Genomic DNA, 22,703 nt, shown 5'->3' with positions numbered 1-22,703 from the left:
TTGGCTTAAATTACCTTAATATAACAGGTAAAGAGTCATTTTGATGTTATTGCATGTTATTAAAACGTTAATAACATGCAAATTAACTGATTAACGACAATATCAACGGACAATAATATAACGATTGTGATGAGGAGTAAGCTATGTGGCTTGGTTTTCCACACTTGGGTTTTAATTGACATTTGATTAGGCCTATGTGTTTACAGTGTCACATAAAAATATTATGTCATTGACACATGTTGGACAGATGCTTTATTCCATGCAGTCGCGCCGTACAGTGGCCAGTATGGAGTGACGGGATTAAATATTATATAGCCCTAGAGAATTTTGACTTTGAATTTCTTCCTCGATTCTAAGGAGATGTTGGAGTTATAACTGATAAATAACGCAGTTGACTTAAATTATTCTGATAACATAGATTTAACGCATGATACGGGCTGGAATTAAATTTATGAAGGGCGATGATAAAACATAATCGTTCTTCTCACTCTACATTCCTTCTGTCGGACTTCAGTTCACCACCACACCGTCTGTGTCGCCAATTCTCCTTTTCCACGAACTTGACCTCCCGTCAAGTTAGTTTTTTATAGATCAAAACCTCGGCGTGGAAAGTCACGTAGGCCTAACGCCTCGTGCCCACTGTACCGTCAGTCAACGGACGTGGGAAGGCGTGGCTGACGGATGGGGGAGTAGTCTTTGCAGATGCATCCGTCAGCCAATCAAATCGGTTCGCCGGGTTCTTCCCGCTTCTTCCTGCTTGTTGCGAGGCAAGATGACCCGCTTTCCCGCTTTCCAGTATCGTCAGAGCCTGAGTCGCGTCACAGTGCTTACATTTGCATACGCGATCTGATTGGATGACGGAACCGTCGCTGCCGAAAAAGTTGAACATTTTTCAACTTTCTGACGGTGGCGAACGCTCCAACTGAACGGACGGATCCACAATTCATTGCGCGTCCGTCCCCATTCAAAGTCAATGGGCAACGGACAACTGACGGAGGTAGTGGGCACGGGGCGTAAGCCACTTTCAGCCCCGTTTTGTGCATACGCAACGATTATAAATCAGACTCCTGGCCCGTCAGGATTCACTTTAGGACACACTCCCAGACACACACACACACACACACACACACACACACACACACACACACACACACACACACACACACACACGCACACAAACACACACGCACACGCACACGCACACTAACACACACACACACACACAAACACACACACACACACACACACAAAGACATGCTTGCACACACACACAAACACACTAGCTTTCGCACGAGGACACACCTGCCCACATGTGCACACGCACACACACACACACACACACACACACACACACACACACACACACACACACACACACACACACACACACACACACACACACACACACCAAGTACAGCACAGCACAGCACAGCACAGCAAATTCTGAACCAAAAAAAGTTTAGTGACTTGCAAGTTTAGTAGTTTATGGATTCTTTCTCCTGCCTAGCATTACGTCCGAGAATGTCAGACTCTGGTAACGTTCAGAATTGCATCTGTGATCGTTGAATTCTCCAGCAGTTCTTCTCGTCAATGATTCACGGTACAGGAGCACGTCAGGGGCCAATCGGATTTCAGCAGAGGCCATGCCCCCTGTGGCCCCGACCCTCGAACCGCCACTGCCCGGGCACAAGACGTTATATTTATTCAACAGGCTTTTTGGAACAAAAAGTTTACGCGTACTTCCTCCTGGTGGTGTTTCAAAAGTTCTGGTTGAACATATTTATTTATTCACTGATTCATAACCTTTATTTAGCCAGGAAGTCCCTTGAGATTCAAAGGTTTTTTTGAGGGGGGACCTTATGGAAGCATATATGTAGCAAAATTCAAATGGCAATGCAATTTGCAATTACATTATGCAATTGACAATTCATTATGCAATTTTATAATGTAATTTGTAAATACGTTATTCAAAGTGTATTTTAATATGCAAAGTGACAATGCAATCCTCAATTAAATTTGCAAAAGTTATAACAATACAAATAGAATAACATTTTGTCAAATTCTTTGACTTCCTTTATTCAAATTGAAAAGCTATAGCGTCACCGTGATTGCAATCCACTTCGCCACGCTCCGTGTGTTGCGATATTCAAATGACATTTCAATCCGCAAAAAGAACGCTTTGCAAAAGATTTGGCAAAACGGAATCCAAAACGTTTTCCAAAAAGTCAATATGCAAAGTGGCAAACGTATAAGCCAATCAGCGTCTGGGCGTTAACTACGTCACTTGCTCGTAATTTCCTTGTACACGTTCGTATGTGTCTTGTGTCATGTATTGTTTTTGTATTGAACATGAATTGTTTGTTGTATTGAACATGGATTGTTTGTTGTATTGAACATGTGTTGTTTGGTTTCTTCAATTACACCTCTAGTCAATCAAACCAATATTTTATTATAAACCTTATTATTTTATTAGCTAAATGGCATATTCATAAATGTAAATACTCGAATCAGAAACCGCATTTTGTTGTGTTTGAGAATGAAACCAGGCAATAGGAATGGGACAGCTATTAAAACACTTAGTGTGTGTGCTCTTTATAATATTTTTATTTAATTTAATGCTGCATTTTGTATTTTTTGTGTCTGTATTTTGTATGTCTGCCATTTCTGTACCCCCTGGCTGTTGTTGTATTGCTAATTGTCAATAAAATGTATTTAAAAAAAAAAACGTTCTTATGTGTCAGGTCAATGGTCACCAATGGAGGAGATTATTGATACGCTCCGAAGTTTGGCCGATGATGTGGAGAACAATCGTGTTGAAGACACAGATGCAGTTGATAGAGGGTGTGTTCTGGGAGATAGGAGAGACGACTTATCCTCACTGGTACGTTTTGACGCCAGTGTGGTAAACATGACTCACCGTGGAGATACCCTTGGAGGCAATAGGAAGTGACGTAATTCCCGCCAATACGCTGATTGGCTGATACGTTTGCCACTTTGCATATCGACTTTTTGGAAAACGTTTTGGATTCCGTTTTGGAAAACCTTTTGGATTCCGTTTTGCCAAATCTTTTGCAAAGCGTTCGTTTTGTGGATTGAAATGACATTTGAATATCGCAACACACGGAGCGTGGCGAAGTGGATTGCAATCACGGGGACGCTATAGCTTTTCAATTTGAATAAAGGAACTCAAAGAATTTGACAAAATGTTATTCTATTTTTTTTGTTATAACTTTTGCAAATTTAATTGAGGATTGCATTGTCACTTTGCATATTAAAATACACTTTGAATAACGTATTTACAAATTACATTATAAAATTGCATAATGAATTGTCAATTGCATAATGTAATGACATATTGAATTGCAAATTGCAAATTGCATTGCCATTTGAATTTTTGCTACATATATACTTCCATAGGACCTGGCCCAGATAGAACACAATAAATCTACATGTTGGCCACTTTAGGTTGCACAAATCTAGAATAGAGCATGTCGAAACAGACGTTAGGGGAGACGAACGAAGTGTTTATTTATAGCCTATCACATTGAAAAAAATGAAGCAGTGTCAAGGGCAGGGCCGACGGACTGCGGGGGAAAGTGAGGCAGTCGTGGGTGGGCCCAAGGCAGAGGGGGGGCCCATGGCAAAAAAAAAAAAGATTTTTTTTTTTTCGAATTATCCACCAGCCCATAGTGTTAGGAGTCGCACATGGCCTCGTCTCCCCCCCCCCCCCCCCCCCGTCAACAATCGTTCTACCCCCCCCCCAATCCCCTTTTCATATTTTGTGTGTACGTAGGCCTACCAAAAATAAATGATTTTCTTTCCCCATTAGCTTTGTTGTGAGCAGCCCTATAGGACAGTGATCATGATTTGCCTCAATATCAGAATAACACCCATAGGACAAATAGCTATGGTTGGTGGAATGCCATAAAGTAGGTCATGCAGTAAGCTTGTCCAGGATCTGCAAATCACGATGTAGGCTACGAATCACTCATTTTTTGGTAGTGGCCATCCCCAAAATGCCCCAGAATACAGGAAATCACACCTACCAAATCAAAATTGTTAGGGGGAGGACCCCCAGACCCTCCGTCCCTGACTGCGCCCCACCCACAAATTTAATCACCAGCAGCCACCACTGGCGCTGCCTGCTAATCACTCTTTAAGTCGCAGGTTGCAGTATGTGGTGTGTGGCGTGATGATTGGACCGTGTTGGGCCTACCGGAAATTCACTAATTTGATTCACGTGTGTTGTTTGACTTCACCAGGTCGGTCACACAACGCGTCCTCCAACGTTAGATTTGCAACTTGGACAGGCATGGACTTTCAGCTTAATTCTCTATCGTGGCTCGTAGGCCTATCCCTTCTTATTTCTGCTCTCACGGAAAGCCAGTTTGCTATGCGATACGGCTCTAGTAAGAAAAGCTCTCCGCTTCCGAGACGCTTTGAATTAAATAAAATCCCGCCAAAATTGAGACCAACCCCAGTTGCGCCACCTAAAACAGAAACGGTGACGCGCCCTTCTTCCGTCTATCACGGGATCGCCGTGAAGTGCCACGCCGACTCCATGGAGGTGGTGGTGCGGGCTGATCTCTTTAACACGGGCCTCTTCCTAGAAGCCCAGCACTTACACTTGGGCTCCAATGATTGCACAGCATTTCCATCCGCAGAGGCAGAGCTCACCGTCCATTTCAACCTGATGCAATGCGGCATGAAGCTGTCGGTAAGTGATGGAAGTAGGCTTAGCCTATTTATTTCTCAGGAGTTTCCAGTAGTCAGAAAACTGAGCTCAAGTTCATTCTTATTTAATCATGTACGATTTAAAAAATGAATGGTAAATTATAATCCACGTCTTCCAAATCGTCCTAACGATTTTCTTCTCCGCCAGTCCACGGATGACTCTCTAATCTATTCCAACCTATTGATCTACTCTCCTGAAGCCTCTCTGGACGGGTTGCTTCGCCTGGAAGGGGTGACCATCCCTGTGGAATGCCACTATAATAAGTGAGTCGTATCCCAAATGGATCCGGCTAATCGCAGAATGTTAACGACGTTGCCGCATGACAAATGGCCACGCCCACTTCTTTGTGACCTTTCAGGAGGTATTCTGTGGATGGTTCGGCGGTGCATCCCAGCTGGATTCCGTTTGGCTCTGCAGCAACAGCTGAGGACCAAATGGAGTTCAAGCTGACACTTATGACTGGTATTCTACCACTCCGTCTTGGTTTGAGTGTCGATTTTGTTAACATTTTCTTTATTCTTTCACACTCCCATCCTTTGAAGAAAACTAAATCTAGAGGAGATTCATAACATTACTAGCACATTTGTGGTCTGGTAAACTATATCACACAAGGTGGATTTAATGACAACACAATTAAATTTAAATTAAATGATACTGGTTGATTATCACCCAAATCCCTCTTCAGTTCTACAACTGGGCCTTGAGTTTTGAAGCGGTCCGCATGATGACCTAATGATGTGGTTTCCATTTCAGACGATTGGCAGCTTGAGAGGGGATCCCTGACGTACTTCCTGGGCGACCCCGTTCATGTGGAGGCGTCCGTTATCCTCAGCGACCACATGCCCCTGCGGATTTATGTCGAGCACTGTGTCGCCACGGTGACCCCAGACGCAGATGCGGCCTTGCGATACGACTTCATAGAACACCATGGGTGAGTCCCGGGCGTGGGCCCCAGATGATTCGGTTTGCGATGCTATTGCTCAATGCGTTTATTGTTGTTATTCTTTACCACCTCCACCCTTCTCGATTTCACGGCATCACTCCCACTCGTCTGTGTGTGCGATGCGGTCCTTTGAAACTCCTGTATGGTCTTATTACTCCAACGGTCCTCATCCTTTGCTCACCCACCAGATGCCTTTCTGACGCCTACCTGACCGGCTCTGGCTCCCGCTATCTGCCCCGAGTTCAGGAGGACAAGCTGCGATTCAAGCTGGACGCGTTCATGTTCCACCAGGACTTCAGCAATCTGGTCTGTCTCTGACCCCCCCCCCCACGTTTTCTTGTTCCAATGCAGTGGCTTAGAACCGAGTCATGAGATGCAGAAGGAACCAAAGTACACACTTCGGCCGTCGACATTGAGTTCTCTCCCGTTTTTTTAAATTTTTAAGACAAAGGGAATGGAGGGCGGGCGGTGACCTTCTCCTGTTTAATGCCTCGCCTCTCTGCTGGAACTTGTCACCGTCTCCCACAGATCTACATCAGTTGTCAGCTGAAGGCTGTTCCTGCTACGACAGCGGTCAGCACTGAGAACCGGGCCTGCTCCTTCATCCACAACAGGTTGCACATTCACCCAGCTTAAACTAGTCGAGTGGTGAACCTATTGATGGGTCTAATTCATTTTTTTTATTATATATATAAGAGCTATGATTTGATTGTCAGCTGGAAGTGCCATAGGCTCCATTAACTATTTATGAGTGAAAGGCTCTGTTCCGACACGACTGTGCTCTGTATGATAGAGATATACACACAGACAGACAGACGGACCGCTCTCGGTTAATTTGTGATCATTGGGCCAATCTCTGCCGTGATTGGTTTAGCATAACTATCTTGTCTGTCAATCGCAGCTACGTGAATGCAACATCTCTCTGTGGCAGAGCAATGTAGAGGGAGAGAGCCAAGGTTTTTTTTGATTGGGTTGCTGTGTATTCTGTGTTTTTCACTTGTGTATATTTCATTAATATCCAGTTCTCATTCGAATGCTCCTCAGGTGGCAGTCCGTGGATGGGAACCACAAGGCCTGCGACAGCTGTGATGTCGACCGGCAGCTTCTAGCCGCGTCCGCAGAGCAGAGTCCTTCCCTGTCGCCGACGAGACCCCTGGAACCTGTGGTCAGGCTGCCCGCGGCCCGACAAGCCGAGGAACCTCACACCGAAGCCAACCAGGCTCCTGCAAACTACTTCCGTTTCCGCCCCCCCAGCCATCTGAGGGCGTCCTCTCCGTCTGCACCGATGAAGAGAGCCAACTCGGGTAGCGTTGAGTAGAGACGACAAAGCAACATACTGAAATGTTCAACCATTTTAAAATATTAAATGACACATTGTACCCCCGAGGTGTGTGTGCGATAAGCCGTTACAAGTCGTTAAGAAAGTCAGCCTCTTCTGACATCACAAGTGGGCGTGTCCACCTAGCTGTAGGATGGATAGATGAGCAACGTTTAATACAGTCCACTGGGTAGGCTGGTAGACTGATCTATCCAGCACTAGTCTAGGTGAACACGCCCACCTGTGATGTCAGAAGAGGCTGATTTTCTAAACGGCTTGTAAACACATTCACACCTGGTGGTATGATACGTCACCTTTTAAACTGTGTGTGTGTGTGTGTGTGTGTGTGTGTGTGTGTGTGTGTGTGTGTGTGTGTGTGTGTGTGTGTGTGTGTGTGTGTGTGTGTGTGTGTGTGTGTGTGTGTGTGTGTGTGTGTGTGTGTGTGTGTGTGTGTGTCCCCTCATCCTCCTTTTTATGTTTATTTTGCCAGAGTGGACCAAGACCACGTCCTCTGGGCCCTTGGTCATACTACCCTCCATCGTCCCCACAAAGCCAGCCCACTCTGCTGCCTCTCTCCGGCCAATAACATCTCGATAGCCTGCAAAGGCAAAGTCTGGACAGTGGGGGAAAAATAGGTCAACAGTGCCTTCAAATCCAGGAGCAGATGAATATATAAACCAACCACAAGCATGTTCACTGAACATTTACCCAAACTGATATAAGTAATAATGGGACTCCACTGGCCAAAATCCAACCGCATAATCCACCATCTTAAAATTATGTTTATTTTAGTTTTTAAGTAATTTTATTAATTAATTCGCTTGAAGGACTAACTTTGGCCAATAATCCTTTTATCACAGATGGCGGTAGTAGTTTTGGTTATTAAATGTTCAGTTTGACAAATAATTTTGTGCATCCCCATTTCTTTCAACACGCAGACAACCAGTTGAATTTGTGCACTTTGCACGGATCGATGTGTTCAGTATTTTTTTGTCATGAGAGATTGATGAGCTACTCATCCTACTGACTACTCATCCCATGCAATATTCATCTTTTTATTTGTCAGATGCAATTTGTTATGTCATGCTCCCACCCAATGCAATTCTTATTTGCCAGACAAGTTTGAATGTGAACTTGTTGTCTGGGACCAGATTGATTAGTGTGGATGTAGATCGTCATTGTATTCATGCTCCTGATGATCATTGAATGGTCCTTGCTGTTTATCTGAAACATCATGTAGGCTTTACCTAATTGATGTACAATACACAAAAATATGATTCTGATCTTTGGTGTTGAAACTGAAGTTCTTTGGATTCCCTTATTCTGCAATGTGATTGAGGCAAGTCATGTGGCCAGGGTTCATTTTGATGCTATAAGTGGCACTTTAAGGGAGCTAATCAGTTAATGGGAGTGAATGGCATTAGGGGGAACTCTTCCGTTTACGGGAATGAATGTCTTTTGTGGGTTGCTGGACGATAAAATGGCTGCTAAAAACATTAAGGCTTATTCAGAGAAGGAAAAATGTTACTGTCAGTTATTATGATGCTTGTTGGCTAATACATGATGCTTCATTCATTTTCTCGGTTGCCTCATTTAGTCATACTTTTCTACCACTGGTTAGAATTGTGCCAAACTACAGAATTGACTGTGCTTTTGGCTTTATATCATGCTTTCGCATGCAGTTGTTGGGTAAAAGCATAACCTACACCTCGATTAAGCGAGGGCTTAGTTTTGCTAATTATGTCGTCATCTTCACTAAATTTTTCACGCACCCCTCTCACGAGTATTGCATATTTTTGTTTGTTTCACACATAAGCTTTGCTCTGTGACGCTTGTTTGCTTCTGTCTCAAATTATGTAGCTTGGGTGGGAATGAGACACTATGGAACCAATGCTTCCATTAAATAACTTAATGGGCCACACGCACAGGAGAGTGGACCAGGGGGACCGGAGACTGGTGCCTCGTTTTACCGGCATCTTGATTATGGCTCTATGTTCGGTATCCAAGATATTAAGAGGCCTGAGTAAGCGGTCTCGCATGGATGAATATTTGATGAGCGTATATGCTCGCACTCTTTTCCGCTGTAGATAATATAGGCCTACCACTGGGTTCCAACCAAAGGCACCACCGCCTGTGCGTTACAGGCTGGTTTTTACTACAAAAGAATGGCGGGGATCACACAACAGCGAATACCAGCATTTTGGACAGTTTTATTTATATTATTGAACACTGTTTATTCCATCAGAAGATGTGGACCGGATATTTGTTCGGACGACCAGATCTGCTGTCCGCCCGGGCAGGGTAACGTAACGTGTTGCAAGCCAATAGTCGACCCGACTTACTACAATATCGCCATGATTACGCGCAAACTTTCTGGGATTCTTCTTTTGTTGCTTCTGTTCGCCATGGGCTATTCGATCCAGAGGTTGATCTGCTCCAAAACCAGGAGGCGGATTCACGACACGGAGCATCTTGCCGCGTCCCAGAGCCCCAGCGGCCACCCGACGCCCACCGTGTCGCGGGAGCCACTAATCGTGGCCCCAGGCAGCAGTAGTGAGTCCGACGCAGCCCCACCGGCGTCGTTGCCCACCTACGAAGAATGCATTTGCAAACGACTTCCGACGTATGAGGAGTCTCTGCTGGATAGCAGCCTTGTGAGTCATGTGGAGACCACACACCAGGTAGTACGAGGCCGGAGAGCGCATAGACATGAAGAAACAACTCGTGTCATTGTGCTTATCTTTATTGCACCCGCGAATACAACTTCCATAGTTTGTAGTCATGTGTTGTATGATGAGTGTTAATTTCCATTATTTCCCGTTTTGAAAATGACCACATTTGAAATGGGTAATGGGTCCAATCTGTAAATTGCAGAAACAAAGCAAAGCCTCATTTCAGGCGCGCGTTGCCTGAATGGCGGCGTATGGATTTTACGCACGTTGTTTGAGTTAAATTAAGAAATTGATTTTAAAATATTTTACTCAGGGCTCTCATTGTGCTTAATTGTTTATCCAATCGGCAGTTCAAATAAAACAGATCCTCTGGCATAGGCTATAGGCCTCAAGTCAGCCTACCGATGCCGGGTGGACTTTGCGCGGATATAGTGCACCGTGTCTTTGATATTCTCTTTGATTTTCACAGGATCCGAGGGCAGCTTGAGCAGCTGAGCCACGCGTCTGAAGCCCTCCTCAAGCCCGAAGCCCGTCGCGGCCGAACAAGGCTGGATGAACCAATCCCGATCGGAACACATCTTCGAGAAGTTGAAACGCTCCGTTAACTCCGTGACAGTCTGCGCGCCGGATACGTCTTGTTTGTTGGCGAGCACCACCACCGGGATGCCGGTCAGATGCTCGCTCTTCAGCGTGTGCTCTAGCTCTCGGCGGGCCTCCGCAAGCCGGTCCAGGTCGGAGCTGTCCACGACGAACACGACCGCCGCCGCGTCCTGGTGGAAACTCGCCCAGTGTTGGCGCATGTTCCTCTGGCCGCCGACGTCCCACACCGTCAACGTTATGTTTTTCTTGCCTCTTTTCTCCTCCAACATTTCGACATTAAATCCTATGGTGGGTTCTGTGGCGACGCGCTTGTTCTGTTTGTATTTGTAAAGCAGGCTCGATTTGCCCGCATTGTCCAGACCCAGAATGAGAACACGCACCTCCGGTTGAGACACCCGTTGTCCCATCTTCAATAACGAAATAAAAGTCAATCTGAAGAACCGCAAGGCAATAGCCGTGACGACCGTGTGAAGTAATTCCGTGTGACTTCACGCTGTTTACTCAGTGCGTTTCCCATAGTTACTCGATAAGCCTGTTAAACAGAGACCATAAACCTTGCTCTGGGCCTATAACTGATTAATGTCCAGAAGCAAAGGATCGTATTGTGAAGGGATATGTGTGATCAACTTCCTGCTCTCCTCCTCTGTGATGCCGGAAAGGCTTGTCAATCATTATCGTGGTTGCAAAGTCCCAGGTGGATTATTGCATAATGTGTGCGTGGGCTGTGTGTATGGGGGGGGGGGGGGGGGGGTTCTATGCTCAGACATACAATTCAGTTAATGACATTGGTTCTTATATCGCCACTACTTTGAGGATTTTTTTTATATGAATCCATGTTTCTAGAGGTGACTAGATGTATTAGTAGTGGCTATTTATCATCGTAAAAATTAGAATCCTTTTGTCACGCCTCTGCATGTATTCCCGTTTCAGCACAAGAATGTCTAAATCGAAACCATGTTACCAGCTTGTTATGACGAAGTGCTATTGCGTCTCCTTTCCGCAAGGGAGAGCTCTCGTTTTGCATAAATGATTAAGGCATCATAGACGGACCATGACATGGGGTAAACCCTGATCATTACCAGTAGGCTGCTATAATGCAATATTTAATTTGCACACATAACGTCATCACGTTTAACTATCAAATCAATTAAATTAAATTTAAAAATCACCCATAAGGTTAGATAAATTGAAAGACATATCATTGTATTAGCATCAAAAAAACGTTTTAAATAGTGGGCCTATTGAAGACGAACTAGCGGTTTGAGTTCACCATTAGGCCCTCCAATAAATAAATAAATAAATAAATAAATAAATAAATGCATGTATGAATAATATTATTAAATAAATGAATTTCTTTCCATTAATCCATGTAATAATCGCTGGGATCGTTGGTCCTGTATGGGCTGAACCACATCACCTAGGGCCAGGACAGGGACTAAAGGTCACCAAAAAAAACTTGTTTTCGTCTCCTTTCAGAGCGCACAAACAGCCCGTTGTGGTAGCTTGTCACTTCTTGAACCCTTCGTGTCCAGTTCGTTTCGAGTCTCATCGGTGGAAGACCCAAAATACGTTTCGCCGTCCACTCGGAGGAGACCACTTCGGTGATCGTCAGGCGCTTTTCCCATTAGAGCCCGCCAAGGCGAGGTGGACGAGGTCCACATCTCGACGCCGTGCACGTGGATCCTCGTACTCGTGTCCTTCCAGCTTTTACATTTGCTTCAGGCATAGTACCTCCGACGTCGAGAGTAAATAAATAAGACCTTGCAGTAAAAGGCTCACTTCAAATGTCAATATCTGTTCCATCTCTCCTTTGGTTTGACCCACACGCCACCAGTCGGGTTATCCACCACATACACCAGGCCGCTGGTGTTAGAGTGTCTGTGCTGCCACGGGGAGTGCTTTCTTCTGCCCTCCCGATCTTGAATGTCCCAAGGCCTACCCCTCATCTGAAGAGTGCAAGAAAATAAGCAGTGTGTCTTGACATCGTGGGTATCTTCATTTAAATAAACCCGCTGCTCGTCTATAGAGCCGAGGCTTTGGATCAACATTCGCTCCTCCATAGATGACTTCGATCCGTGTTGTCCCATTGTGGTTTATTGTATATCCCGCTACGTGGATGCTTCTTGCGTTTTGTGAGCTCCGGCTCTTGCCGCTCTTAAATACTCTGGACTGGGTTCAAGCTTTCCGGTAAACCGATGTCAAATGACGTTCAGTTAAATTACTGGACGGTGAGTCGCCTTGCAGTGGTCTACAGTGACACCACAGTGGCTAGCCAGCACACATAACTATTTGTAGCGTTGGCCTGCTTCCCATAAACACGCAAACGACGTCATACTAGTTCCCCCCTCAGTGTGAGGCCACCTTATATAGTGATTATTTCCAGTACAATAAACCAATTGGGTTGACACATCAGATCATAATGTGTTTTTCCATGAACTGTGTTTGGCTAGGGTTCTTCTGTTCAACTTTAAAAGCATTCCATATTGTATTTCTACACAGCAGCTGTGCATGTCAGTTCATGTCAACACACTCGAATTTCAAAACAACCCAGCAAAATAACATTTATTGGCAGACTGACACGCAGATGAATAAAACGTTCACAATGAACATTTTACGATTTCAATACTGAGATCTCACATACATAATCTTCATAAATTGTGTGTTGGGCGGATTTTAAGAATTAAATAAGGCATTAAGGTAGCTTATTAAAGAATAATAAGAAAAATAGGCTTATCACTTCTCTCAATACAACTGATGCAAACAAAAATAACACTTGATAACAAAAAGTAGGATTCAAATCAGTAGTAAATCAATTACAATCAAATATGATCGCATATAAAAAGAAAAGTGTGTTTTTTCCCCCCGTCGTATTGCTTCTTAAGCGGCATGGCATTACAAGCAGATAACATTCACGTCACGGCTGCATTATACACGTGTCGTTTTTTTTTTCTCTTTATAACAGCTGCATCAAGTCACAGCCGTTCACACCACCTCCTCCTCCGGAGGCCACTATCGAGGGACCAAGAAGACATGCCCTGATATGGACGGCATGCATCCGTTTAATGTGGGATGGTTAAGCCCAATCGCGACTGCATACTTAGGGGGGGGGGGGGGAGGAGTTTGGGTCTAAATCAGGGCACACATACGTTACACAAGACATCCCCTTTCTATTGCGTCTACGTAGGCTGATATGCAAGGAGTAGTCATTCCGCATGAAAATAAATCTGGAAAGTGCAGCGTGTGTGTGTGTGTGTGTGTGTGTGTGTGTGTGTGTGTGTGTGTGTGTGTGTGTGTGTTCTCTAAGGTAAAGCGGTAGCATACATGTACCCCAATGTCCAGTAAACAGTAGATCGATCAGTCTCACGTGCTGGTTTCGAGAAATCACCTCGGATCGGGTGCGACGATATCTTTTTGAGATTCAGTGTATTTGATCCTTCAAGATGCAATTTTTTTTATATACTTTTTTTTTTTTTTTTTTAATAGGGTTTAATACCAGAGCATTCAGGGCGCCGTAGGCGCCGACCCATCCTCCCCCCTGGTGGTGTTGTCCATGCCCCAGGTGTGGTAGGAGTGGGCCAAGGCTAGCCAGAACCACAGCGCAGGCTCACTCGCCGCTCTTAGCCCCGCCCTTGCCGCCGCCGCCACTCTTGAACCTCACCACCATGACGGTGATGTTGTCGGGGCAGCCGCGGTAGAAGGACTGCAGGACGATGCTCTTGGCGCCGTAGTGCGGCTCGTCCAGCCGCTCGCGCACAAAGCGCACCGCCTCCTCGTTGCTGAAGGCGTCCCAGAGGCCGTCCGAAGCCAGGATCATGAACTCGGGCTGCAGCTTGTCCAGGTCAAAGGTCACGATGTCGGGGTCAGGGATGACTACGTTGAGGTTCTTCAGCGGGTAGTCGCCCAGGGAGCGGGACATGGCCAGGATACCCTGGACCCTCCAGGAGCCGTTGAAACTGATGAAGCCCCCTGGGGAGGAGAGGAGCACAGGGGAAGTTAACTTTGTTGTTCAGCTGAGGCGTCATGGTTTTTGATCAGGAAAACATTATAGGGTTAAATACCATGAGCAATGGATGTTTCATTAAAAATACAACAAACTAGTATCATTACTTAATGATTGATTCAAAACAAATATATAACCTTGTAGTCACCCACAACGGTAAGCTGTCTAGATATTGATGCAATTCCAATAAAGACCAGCAGATGGCGACAGGTGGACTTCAACCCGATGCCCATAGCTTTCGATTGCTTCCGTTTAATGCACCAACTCACCTGCACGCTTGATTCTTTTACGCTCTTTCAGCTGGTATGGTTTGTGGTCGTGTGACAAAGCAACGGCGTTGCCGTCCTTGTCACACAAAACACCACGCGAATCTCCAACATTAGCCACCGTTAGTTCTCTGTCTGATAGCAGTGCTACCAAACATGTGGTGCCTGAGGGAAGAGGGAAGGAGTGATGAAGTAAGGCGTGTGCGTGTGTGCGAAATGTGTTGCATGAAATGACCTAGTGGTTGATTGCATTAAGCATCCTAGAACGCCATATGACTTTAATGTGAAGATCTGTGTCGTCAAGAACACAAAATGTAATTGTAGTGTTATTGAACGAAATGTGATTCTTTGGCAATTCAGAAAGTGTCAATGGTAACAAATATATACATGGTTATGAAAACAAGCTATTTCCAGATGTTATGCTTGTACAGTATTTGTTTTACTCTGTACTCAAATAAATCAAACATTAAGCTACAGTTAGAATTGTGAATTTACTAAATTAGAAATACGGTTAAAAAGTGTATGTATATCCAATGAGAGTCAGAGATCGGCATATTTGATAGGGAATATAATGTTAAACTTTTTTCGAGTTTTTCGGTTAGTCTCAAATAAATAGATGAGCGGATGGGAGCTGTAGAAATAGAAGTAGAAATTATGGTCACAGAAACAATCTCACAACATTTTACGGAATTACAAGTGCTAACTTTATGTCACAGAAAATCCCCCCCGGCCAAAACGCATCACTAACAAAACACCAGTGCATAGCACGCGATTTGGCCTCCTTACACCCCCATGTCATCACCGCCGTGTCCGAGTATGTATGCACCTCCAATCATCCCCGGCTCCTGACCTGCTTCATCGTGATTGGCTGAGAGTTTGTCCAGCATGTCACGATCGACTGCCATGATTCGCTGTTCCAAGATACTGGCGTAAGACTGTGAGCTCTCTTTCCGCTCGCGCTCAAATGCCTGCAGCTGCTGCCTCAGGGCCTCAGGCAGATGGGCCTTCACATAGTCAGCCGCTGCCTGGTGGGGGGAACATAGAGGTTAGTGCACCTGAGGAGATAGAGAGAGAAGGGAGGAGAGAGACAGTCAAGGGGGGGGGAAAGAGCAAGATAGACCCAGGGGCACACGGTTGAAAAAAAGGGCATGCTTTTTTGCCGAGTACGCAGTGGTTCCAGGTGAGAAATTAGTGGTTTGTATATACGTGTAGTTTCATTTAAATAGTTATTCTAAAATGAGCTGCAGGTTATAATAATAAGAGATTCAGGTGGCACTCTGGTTGGACTTGGTTGTTTCCAGGGTTTAGATCAGCAGGGCCTGCATTATTATTTAAAGTTAAAGGACTGGTCAGTAACATTTTATACCTTATCAAAATGAGGATCTTCAACTGGTTTGCAGCGCTATAAAGGTTGCAGTTCACCTGTAAACCCAGGACATACAGTGCCAAATGCAAGATTCTAACCGACCAGTTTTGCAATGAAACTACAAACTGGGAAATGACGTTCCAACATTGGTTCCCGAGGTTAGAGGATATCTTCTTTACAAGGCGTCTGCTCTTTTTATCTCAAGTGCCTCCAGATGACCCCAATAGAAGTTCAAATTAATGGAGCAGTCCATCATCTGTGACTTTGCCTGTAATGGAGGTTGAAGCAGGTGTTCAGTTGAATTATTGAACCACCCATTGCTTACCCCTCTTCCTCACTTAAACTTCTGCATACTGACTTATACTTTAGGGCCTCCGTCCACAGTGAAATGAAGAACCGGCTCCAAGCCTTATCCAAGATACAGCAGTGGCAGGCATTAACGTATATTATGTCATTTAAATGTTACATAATACCTAGGCCTACCTCATATACCACAATATCTTATGGTCATGTATTCATTTCCAAATACATCTTTACATGATCATAAATTGCAACTGTAGGTTTATATTTAATTTTATTTTGTAAAACAAATGATTGCCTCATTTAAAAATATATAGATGTGGAAATTACAGGATACAAGATAATAATCATAACCGAAAAGTATAGCTGGACCTATAAGCAGTAGTTATGGGAGTAGTTGTACCATAATGTCCTATAAATATGAATCACTGTAAGGCAATGACAGAAAGGATATTATTTTGAAGGGCACACAATGTGCCATGTTCTGGAGGACTGGCAGATCTCACACTGGGAGGGTAAATATTTGATTTGGAAAAGGGTGCAGACTGTGAGCAAGCAGTCATGAAGCAAACACACACACATACGCGCGCACACACACACGTATAACACCTGTTGGTTCTACTATCATTTAGGATCACAATACACAAATGGCACTTACATCCGACATGTAATAGGTAATATAAATCGAAATCAGTCATTTCAAACCTGAATAACTCGTCATCTATTTGTTTAGAATCAGCCCGGTTCAGAAAAGACCCAATCACATCCCACACCCGATGTCGATAAAACTATGAACACTGAGGTGCCCTAAGGTGCTTAACCAGATTAAAGAGGGGAAGCAGATGTTTCTGTGGTAGGTTGGGCGTCTCCACTACTGATGGAACCACTTGGGGGCGTTGTGGGTGACAGATGGAGCCTGTAACACGTGGTGCATAGACAGCCATGAGAATTCACTGACCCTTAACTAGGGGAGGGAAAGAAAGGAAGACAAAAGCCTTCTTCGCACCCACGTGTCCTACTACACACACAATGCAGTGTGTGTGTGTGTGTGTGTGTGTGTGTGTGTGTGTGTGTGTGTGTGTGTGTGTGTGTGTGTGTGTGTGTGTGTGTTCCACCAAGTCCCCAACACCGGCCCCAGAACAAGGTGCATCTTAACAATGGGAAGGGTACACAACAACTAATGCTTGTTCAAGATGTGGAAAGTTAAACAGGATTTGGTAGAGGTGTAATAGGGTACTACAGTACATCATTTCCTTCTGTCCCTGGTAATATGAGGAATACGATTATTTAAGAATAACAACACATTATTTCCCTGTGTGGCCCACATAGTAAAATGTGGAGTTAAACCATGGACCTATTAATAAACATGTGCAGCAGGAAAAGACAATAAACCGACGCATTCGTTTTGCTGGGAGAAATTTGGTTAGTCTTGAGCACATCTAAATGACAAATATGGGCCTATGTAGCATACTTTCCACTCACCTCTCCACCGTGACCGTCAAAGATCCCAAATATGGACGGGTGGGATTTGTTAGTGATGTCCGTGAGCACCTCGAAGCGGTCCTCCATGTGATCCCGCCGCCCCTGGATGGAGTACACCGCCACGTTGTTGTTCTTGAACTCCCATGTTTTGGAGAACTCGGCATCCAACACACTTAGGCCGCCCAGCCGGTCGTTCATCATCATCTCCGCCACTTTCCCCTTGACCATCTTCACAGCGTCGCGGCTCGACTTGACGATGGTCTTCACCTCGTCGGTGTGGAAGAAATAGCTCCATAAGGCCAGGCTTATACACAACAGGAACAATGTCTCTGGCCTGAGCAGAAAATAACGCATGATCCGACCAAGAAGAGACAACAACGTCATTGTGTCTCCTATCATCACACGCAACCAAACTGCGGTCTGTCTCTTCTTCACGTGCAATTCACTCCATCCGATCGAAGGGGGGGATTTTTTTTGTGTCAAAATGTCTGACACGAGAGATGCGGGTGAACGTGCAATCCGGCCCGATCGAGTGCGTAGTCTACCCGCCCCAGACGGCCGATGGTCGGTCAGCAGTGCAATGAAAGCCAGGCAGAGGCGGACCAGGCCGTTCTCATTGATTTGAGCCGCTGCTCAGCAAGACGCTACGCGAAGATCTCCGGCAAACAGCTGCATGCGGATTCGCTAAAACATTAAGCGCGGTCCTTTGTAGCGGAAAAACTCACCTGGAGGTTAGATAAACATTTGAAGGGAGACATCGAGGCTATTTTTGGACGTATTATGAAGTCCCCCGTTGTTTCGCTGACCCAGTTTCTTCTCCGGGTTATCGTGTCTATATAATTCCTGTCCCCTCTCTCCGTTTGCCATAACCGTAACATTTTCCACACTCCCCCATACTAGCGTTTGTCTGGGTCGCTGCTGGCGAAGGGCGCAGCTGCAGGGAACCCATACACTGTCACGCATCGGAACCAATAGCAGAAGAGAATGGTCGATTCACTTAATATTGCCATAACATATTATGTTCATCAGTCGGTAATTTAATTAAATGTAAATGGGCATTAGATACTTGAAACATATCAATAATTTAAAAGACTATACAATATGCTTCCAAAATACAATCATGAACACTCAGATACAGAAATTTAAATTAAATTTAAATTATATGAACCCACAATATTCGTTTTATTATAAAGTGGAGGCCCATTCTGCATGGATGTTAATGTCATTAATATAATTAACAGGCTTATTTATTATAGGTAGAAAGATAGCTAGCAGAACTATAATTATAGACAGCAGGCTATAACTCATGATCTTTAATTTCATTGTTTCCAATCAACAAGATGCTTTCTACACAGCTTAGTGCTTGTAAGTTCAACTCTAAAGCATGGGAACTTTTTTGCCCCCGATCCCAGTTCTCCAGATAAACCTTTCAAAGCTTCAAAAATAAGCTTTGTCTCACCATACCATATTGAACCGAACCTTGTTTACAAAATGTTTATAAATCTCGTGATTGATATTACTATTCATAACATTATCCACAAAATCGCAGTCTTGACCCATCCAATGTCGTGTGTGATCAACGCATAGGGGGGCTGAATCGGACCCCACCTAGGGATCAAGGTCAGAGGTCGACATCCTAGACGCACTGCTTTGTGGGACATGTGAAGTTCAGCGGTGCGGTGTTCCTGTGAGCTGTGTTTGGGTTACGAGTGGAGCCTTTGGGCTTCCTAGATCAAGGAGGAGAATGGTGAGATCAATGTTGTTATGGCCCGTTTTGGGACATGGATCCTGGTCTCGGTGGGTTTGCCCTGAGTCAGTTCTTCTTTAAAGCAGCGCCAATTAGCATAGTAGCCACAAGGTACTCAACACAGTTCAATGTAACACCTATACTGTATGGGGTGTCATTGCAGATTATATGTTTGTGTGTGTGTGTGTGTGTGTGTGTGTGTGTGTGTGTGTGTGTGTGTGTGTGTGTGTGTGTGTGTGTGTGTGTGTGTGTGTGTGTGTGTGTGTGTGTGTGTGTGTGTGTGTGTGTGTGTTGTCTTGTGTGTGTTGGTGTGTGTGTGGGTGTGTGTGGGTGTGGGTGTGTGTGAGAGTGTGTGTGTGTGTGTGTGTGTCTGTTTGAGTGTGTGTGTTGGTGTTTGAGTTTGTGTGTGTGTTGGTCTGTTTGTGTGTGTGTGTGTGTTGGTGTTTGAGTATGCGTGTGTGTTGGTCTGTTTGTGTGTGTGTGTGTGTGTGTGTGTGTCATGGTGTGTGTTGGTGTGTGCGTGCGTGTGTGTGTGGGTGTGGGTATGTGTGTGTGTGTGTGTGTGTGGTGTGTGTGTGTGTGTGTGTGTGTGTGTGTGTGTGTGTGTGTGTGTGTGTGTGTGTGTGTGTGTGTGTGTGTGTGTGTATTGTATGCAGTCCTGAGACTTTCAGTTCCATGTCCCTCAGGAGTCATGCAATATGTTCCTACAAACCCACCCAACCTGTCTAAACCCTTGATGATTGTAATCCCTCGTGTTCTCGTTGGCTCGAGAGTAAAGCGGTCGCAGCACAAGCCGGGCACTATAAAGGAAGGCATGCACAGCACCAACCACCAAAGCATGGACTGAGTCTGCCAGTCATCTTCTCAGCAAGGTAAGGTTCTCCGGACCACTCTGCTCGGGACTCGACATCATGGCAATGTTGTCTCCGCGATGGGAGTCAACTTTATCCTTATCGTGGAAACAAATACGTTTCTGGTCGAGAGCAATCCGAGATCCTTCCTCAAAATATCAACACGATCGATTGATTCCTAAGTAATGTTAACATGTCTGTTGATTCCAGCCCTTCTGCTTTGTACGTGTCTCTCTTATTTCCTACCGGGGCAGGTCTTCATCACCACACACGTAAACCCGAAGGCATGGCACGTCTTCAGCCGGCGTTCCTCTGGTCCGCCGCCCTGCTGGTGCTGCTGGCCCTGCAGGCCGCCGGCGCCAGGACCACGGCCCGCTCGCCCAAACCTCAGAACACCAAGAAGCCCCCCCGGGCGGGCTCCGGAACCGGAGGAGGAGGAGGAGGAGGAGGAGGGAGGGTCCGGAGGACCACCACCATCCCCCCGATGTCCTCCAGCAGCATGGCGACCGACGAGACCACAGAGTCCATGACGGACACCTACTCCCTGTCTCCCACCGACAGCACCACCTTCTCCGAAGACGCCTACCCCACGGATTTCATTCTGGACGCGGTGGTGCCCCCGGGGGTCCGCCCCGATAACTTCACCATAGACCTCAGCCAGTGCTTCTACAACGTCTGTGAATGCTGCCCCCCCAACAAGAAATCCCTCGGGCCGCCAGGTGATATACGTCACATAGGAGAACGTTTACCAGGGCGGGAGACATCAAACGAGGGCCTAGACGTCCTTTCGGGTAGAATTGAAAAAGTGTAAAGGCTCATTTAGTTGTTTGTTAACGCCTTGCTCTCCTCTGTCTTCCTACCAGGTGAACCTGGGATGCCCGGAGCTAATGGACTTAATGGAGACGCAGGTACACGCGGGTTTCCCATGCAGGCTCGCTTCCTTTTTGCTTGGAGTGAATGTAACGTATGCATTGTTTAGCATTTTAGTCGTATAGTAGAGGACTTTATTCATCCGCGATTTACAGTGACTTCAGACACATGTCGTTAAGGAGCCGGTCGGGGTGAGGAGTATCGCTTTAATGAAGCTTGGAGTTAGACGTTTGATGGAACCTAGAACCTTTCAGCTGGGAGGCCAACATAGCCACTACTACATTATAATGTATTTATTTTCAATATGACAATAAAGGGTCTTCTGAATTCTACATATCACAGGTCAAGCTGGTCTACCCGGGCCTATCGGACCTCCCGGGGTCCCGGGATTGATGGGGAAACAGGGCGATAAAGGTAGGCGTCTGGCAGCACCCGCTCCATGGTATCACAGTAATAATGCACTGGCAATGGCTGCTTATGGTTAGAAGAGCCTGAAGCTTTCTCAATGAATGGGGCGGCTGAAGAGATCTCTACTCCCCACAGGTGACCCGGGTCTCAGAGGAGAGAAAGGGGAGCCCGGTTTGAAGGGCGAGCCGGGTCTCAAAGGAGAGGCTGGACCCAAGGGCAGTCCGGGGATCGACGGCCCCGCCGGCCCCCAAGGGGTCGCGGGGTTGAAGGGTCTGAATGGGGACAAGGGCGAGTGCCCTCTGCCCCCAGCCGGACCCCCTGGCGAGAGGGGTGAGCCGGGTCTGAACGGCACCGACGGCCTACCAGGGAAGAAGGGAGAGCCCGGAGCCAAGGGAGACCGAGGGAACCTAGGTCCCCCGGGGGGGAGAGGCATGCCGGGGCCCAAGGGAGACCGCGGCAACAAGGGCCCGCGCGGCGTTCGAGGCCCTAAAGGGGCCCCTGGAGAAGATGCGCCCATGATCCGCTCGGCCTTCAGCGTGGGCCTGTACCCCAGCAAGTCCTTCCCCCCGCCGGGCCTGCCCGTCAAGTTCGACAAGGTGTTCTACAACGAGGAGGGTCACTGGGACCCCTCCGCCAGCAAGTTCAACGCCACCCACCCGGGCCTGTACGTGTTCGCCTACCACCTCACTGTGCGGAACCGGCCCCTCAGGGCCGCCCTGGTGGTCAACGGCGTGCGGAAGGTGCGGACGCGCGACTCCCTGTACGGCCAGGACATCGACCAGGCCTCCAACCTGGTGCTGCTGCAGCTGGTCCCCGGCGACCAGGTGTGGCTGGAGACGCTGAGGGACTGGAACGGGGTGTACTCCAGCAGCGAGGACGACAGCACCTTCTCCGGCTTCCTGCTCTACCCGGGCGCCGCACTCCTCTGACCGGGGGATCTCCGCCCGACCGCCCGGCCTGCGACCCACCGTCTGAACTCTGCCTTCCACCCTGCTTTAGAAGAGGGGCTCCCTCTTTAGCCCGTTTTGCACTACTCGGTTCAGTCTTAATCAATCTATATGCTGTCAAACGCCACTGCTAGTCATGTGCCAGCTTGCTGCTTTCACGGCTCATCTTAATCAATGCTTCGCCTGCCCTTAACACGG

The 22,703-nt window shown here is 46.4% G+C and overlaps 4 protein-coding genes across 7 annotated transcripts; 2 read left to right on the top strand and 2 right to left on the bottom strand.

The window, feature by feature from the left end:
- Nucleotides 1-4,148: 4,148 nt before the first annotated feature.
- LOC130387448 (zona pellucida sperm-binding protein 3-like) lies at nt 4,149-8,892 on the top strand. The gene is made up of 8 exons (XM_056596536.1): nt 4,149-4,717; nt 4,883-4,998; nt 5,094-5,197; nt 5,489-5,666; nt 5,867-5,984; nt 6,207-6,292; nt 6,723-6,982; nt 7,487-8,892. Exons 1-8 carry the CDS (start codon nt 4,193-4,195, stop codon nt 7,591-7,593), a joined length of 1,494 nt encoding a protein of 497 aa, XP_056452511.1. The 5' UTR covers nt 4,149-4,192; the 3' UTR covers nt 7,594-8,892.
- arl14 (ADP-ribosylation factor-like 14) lies at nt 7,771-13,622 on the bottom strand. The gene has a single exon (XM_056596571.1). The coding sequence runs from the start codon at nt 10,673-10,675 to the stop codon at nt 10,067-10,069; it is 609 nt and encodes a 202-aa protein (XP_056452546.1). The 5' UTR covers nt 10,676-13,622; the 3' UTR covers nt 7,771-10,066.
- Nucleotides 13,623-13,728: 106 nt separating this feature from the next.
- Nucleotides 13,729-18,633, bottom strand: ppm1la (protein phosphatase, Mg2+/Mn2+ dependent, 1La). 4 transcript variants are annotated; one of them, XM_056596548.1, is made up of 5 exons: nt 18,408-18,625; nt 17,683-17,949; nt 15,385-15,559; nt 14,538-14,699; nt 13,729-14,234 (listed from the first exon to the last, which is right to left on the bottom strand). In XM_056596548.1, exons 1-5 carry the CDS (start codon nt 18,558-18,560, stop codon nt 13,873-13,875), a joined length of 1,119 nt encoding a protein of 372 aa, XP_056452523.1. In that variant the 5' UTR covers nt 18,561-18,625; the 3' UTR covers nt 13,729-13,872. The 4 variants fall into 4 exon arrangements, with proteins under 4 accessions (XP_056452523.1, XP_056452522.1, XP_056452525.1 ...); XM_056596547.1 differs by having other exon boundaries at nt 15,361-15,559; nt 18,408-18,624; XM_056596550.1 differs by having other exon boundaries at nt 17,683-18,633.
- A 1,933-nt stretch (nt 18,634-20,566) lies between these two features.
- LOC130387228 (inner ear-specific collagen-like) lies at nt 20,567-22,487 on the top strand. Its single transcript, XM_056596242.1, has 4 exons — nt 20,567-21,071; nt 21,144-21,188; nt 21,493-21,564; nt 21,694-22,487. The coding sequence occupies exons 1-4, from the start codon at nt 20,567-20,569 to the stop codon at nt 22,485-22,487; spliced, it is 1,416 nt and encodes a 471-aa protein (XP_056452217.1).
- The last annotated feature ends 216 nt before the right edge of the window (nt 22,488-22,703 follow it).

The sequence above is a fragment of the Gadus chalcogrammus genome, chromosome 8 (assembly GCF_026213295.1).
Source record: "Gadus chalcogrammus isolate NIFS_2021 chromosome 8, NIFS_Gcha_1.0, whole genome shotgun sequence".
Lineage (NCBI taxonomy): Eukaryota > Metazoa > Chordata > Actinopteri > Gadiformes > Gadidae > Gadus > Gadus chalcogrammus.
This window is presented reverse-complemented; position numbering and strand designations above follow the sequence as displayed.

Bases quoted from the DNA above. Each gene is read 5' to 3' on its own strand.
- LOC130387448 (XM_056596536.1), top strand. From the start codon at position 4,193: ATGATTGGACCGTGTTGGGCCTACCGGAAATTCACTAATTTGATTCAC. The intron at 5,985-6,206 runs GTCTGTCTCTGA...CGTCTCCCACAG, and splicing joins ACCAGGACTTCAGCAATCTG to ATCTACATCAGTTGTCAGCT. The intron at 6,983-7,486 runs GTAGCGTTGAGT...TTATTTTGCCAG, and splicing joins GATGAAGAGAGCCAACTCGG to AGTGGACCAAGACCACGTCC.
- arl14 (XM_056596571.1), bottom strand. From the start codon at position 10,675: ATGGGACAACGGGTGTCTCAACCGGAGGTGCGTGTTCTCATTCTGGGT.
- ppm1la (XM_056596547.1), bottom strand. From the start codon at position 18,560: ATGTTACGGTTATGGCAAACGGAGAGAGGGGACAGGAATTATATAGAC. The intron at 15,560-17,682 runs GTGAGTGGAAAG...TCCCCCCACCAG, and splicing joins TTGACGGTCACGGTGGAGAG to GCAGCGGCTGACTATGTGAA. The intron at 14,235-14,537 runs GTGAGTTGGTGC...TCTCCTCCCCAG, and splicing joins TAAAAGAATCAAGCGTGCAG to GGGGCTTCATCAGTTTCAAC.
- LOC130387228 (XM_056596242.1), top strand. From the start codon at position 20,567: ATGGCACGTCTTCAGCCGGCGTTCCTCTGGTCCGCCGCCCTGCTGGTG. The intron at 21,072-21,143 runs GTAGAATTGAAA...TCTTCCTACCAG, and splicing joins GGGCCTAGACGTCCTTTCGG to GTGAACCTGGGATGCCCGGA. The intron at 21,565-21,693 runs GTAGGCGTCTGG...TACTCCCCACAG, and splicing joins GGGGAAACAGGGCGATAAAG to GTGACCCGGGTCTCAGAGGA.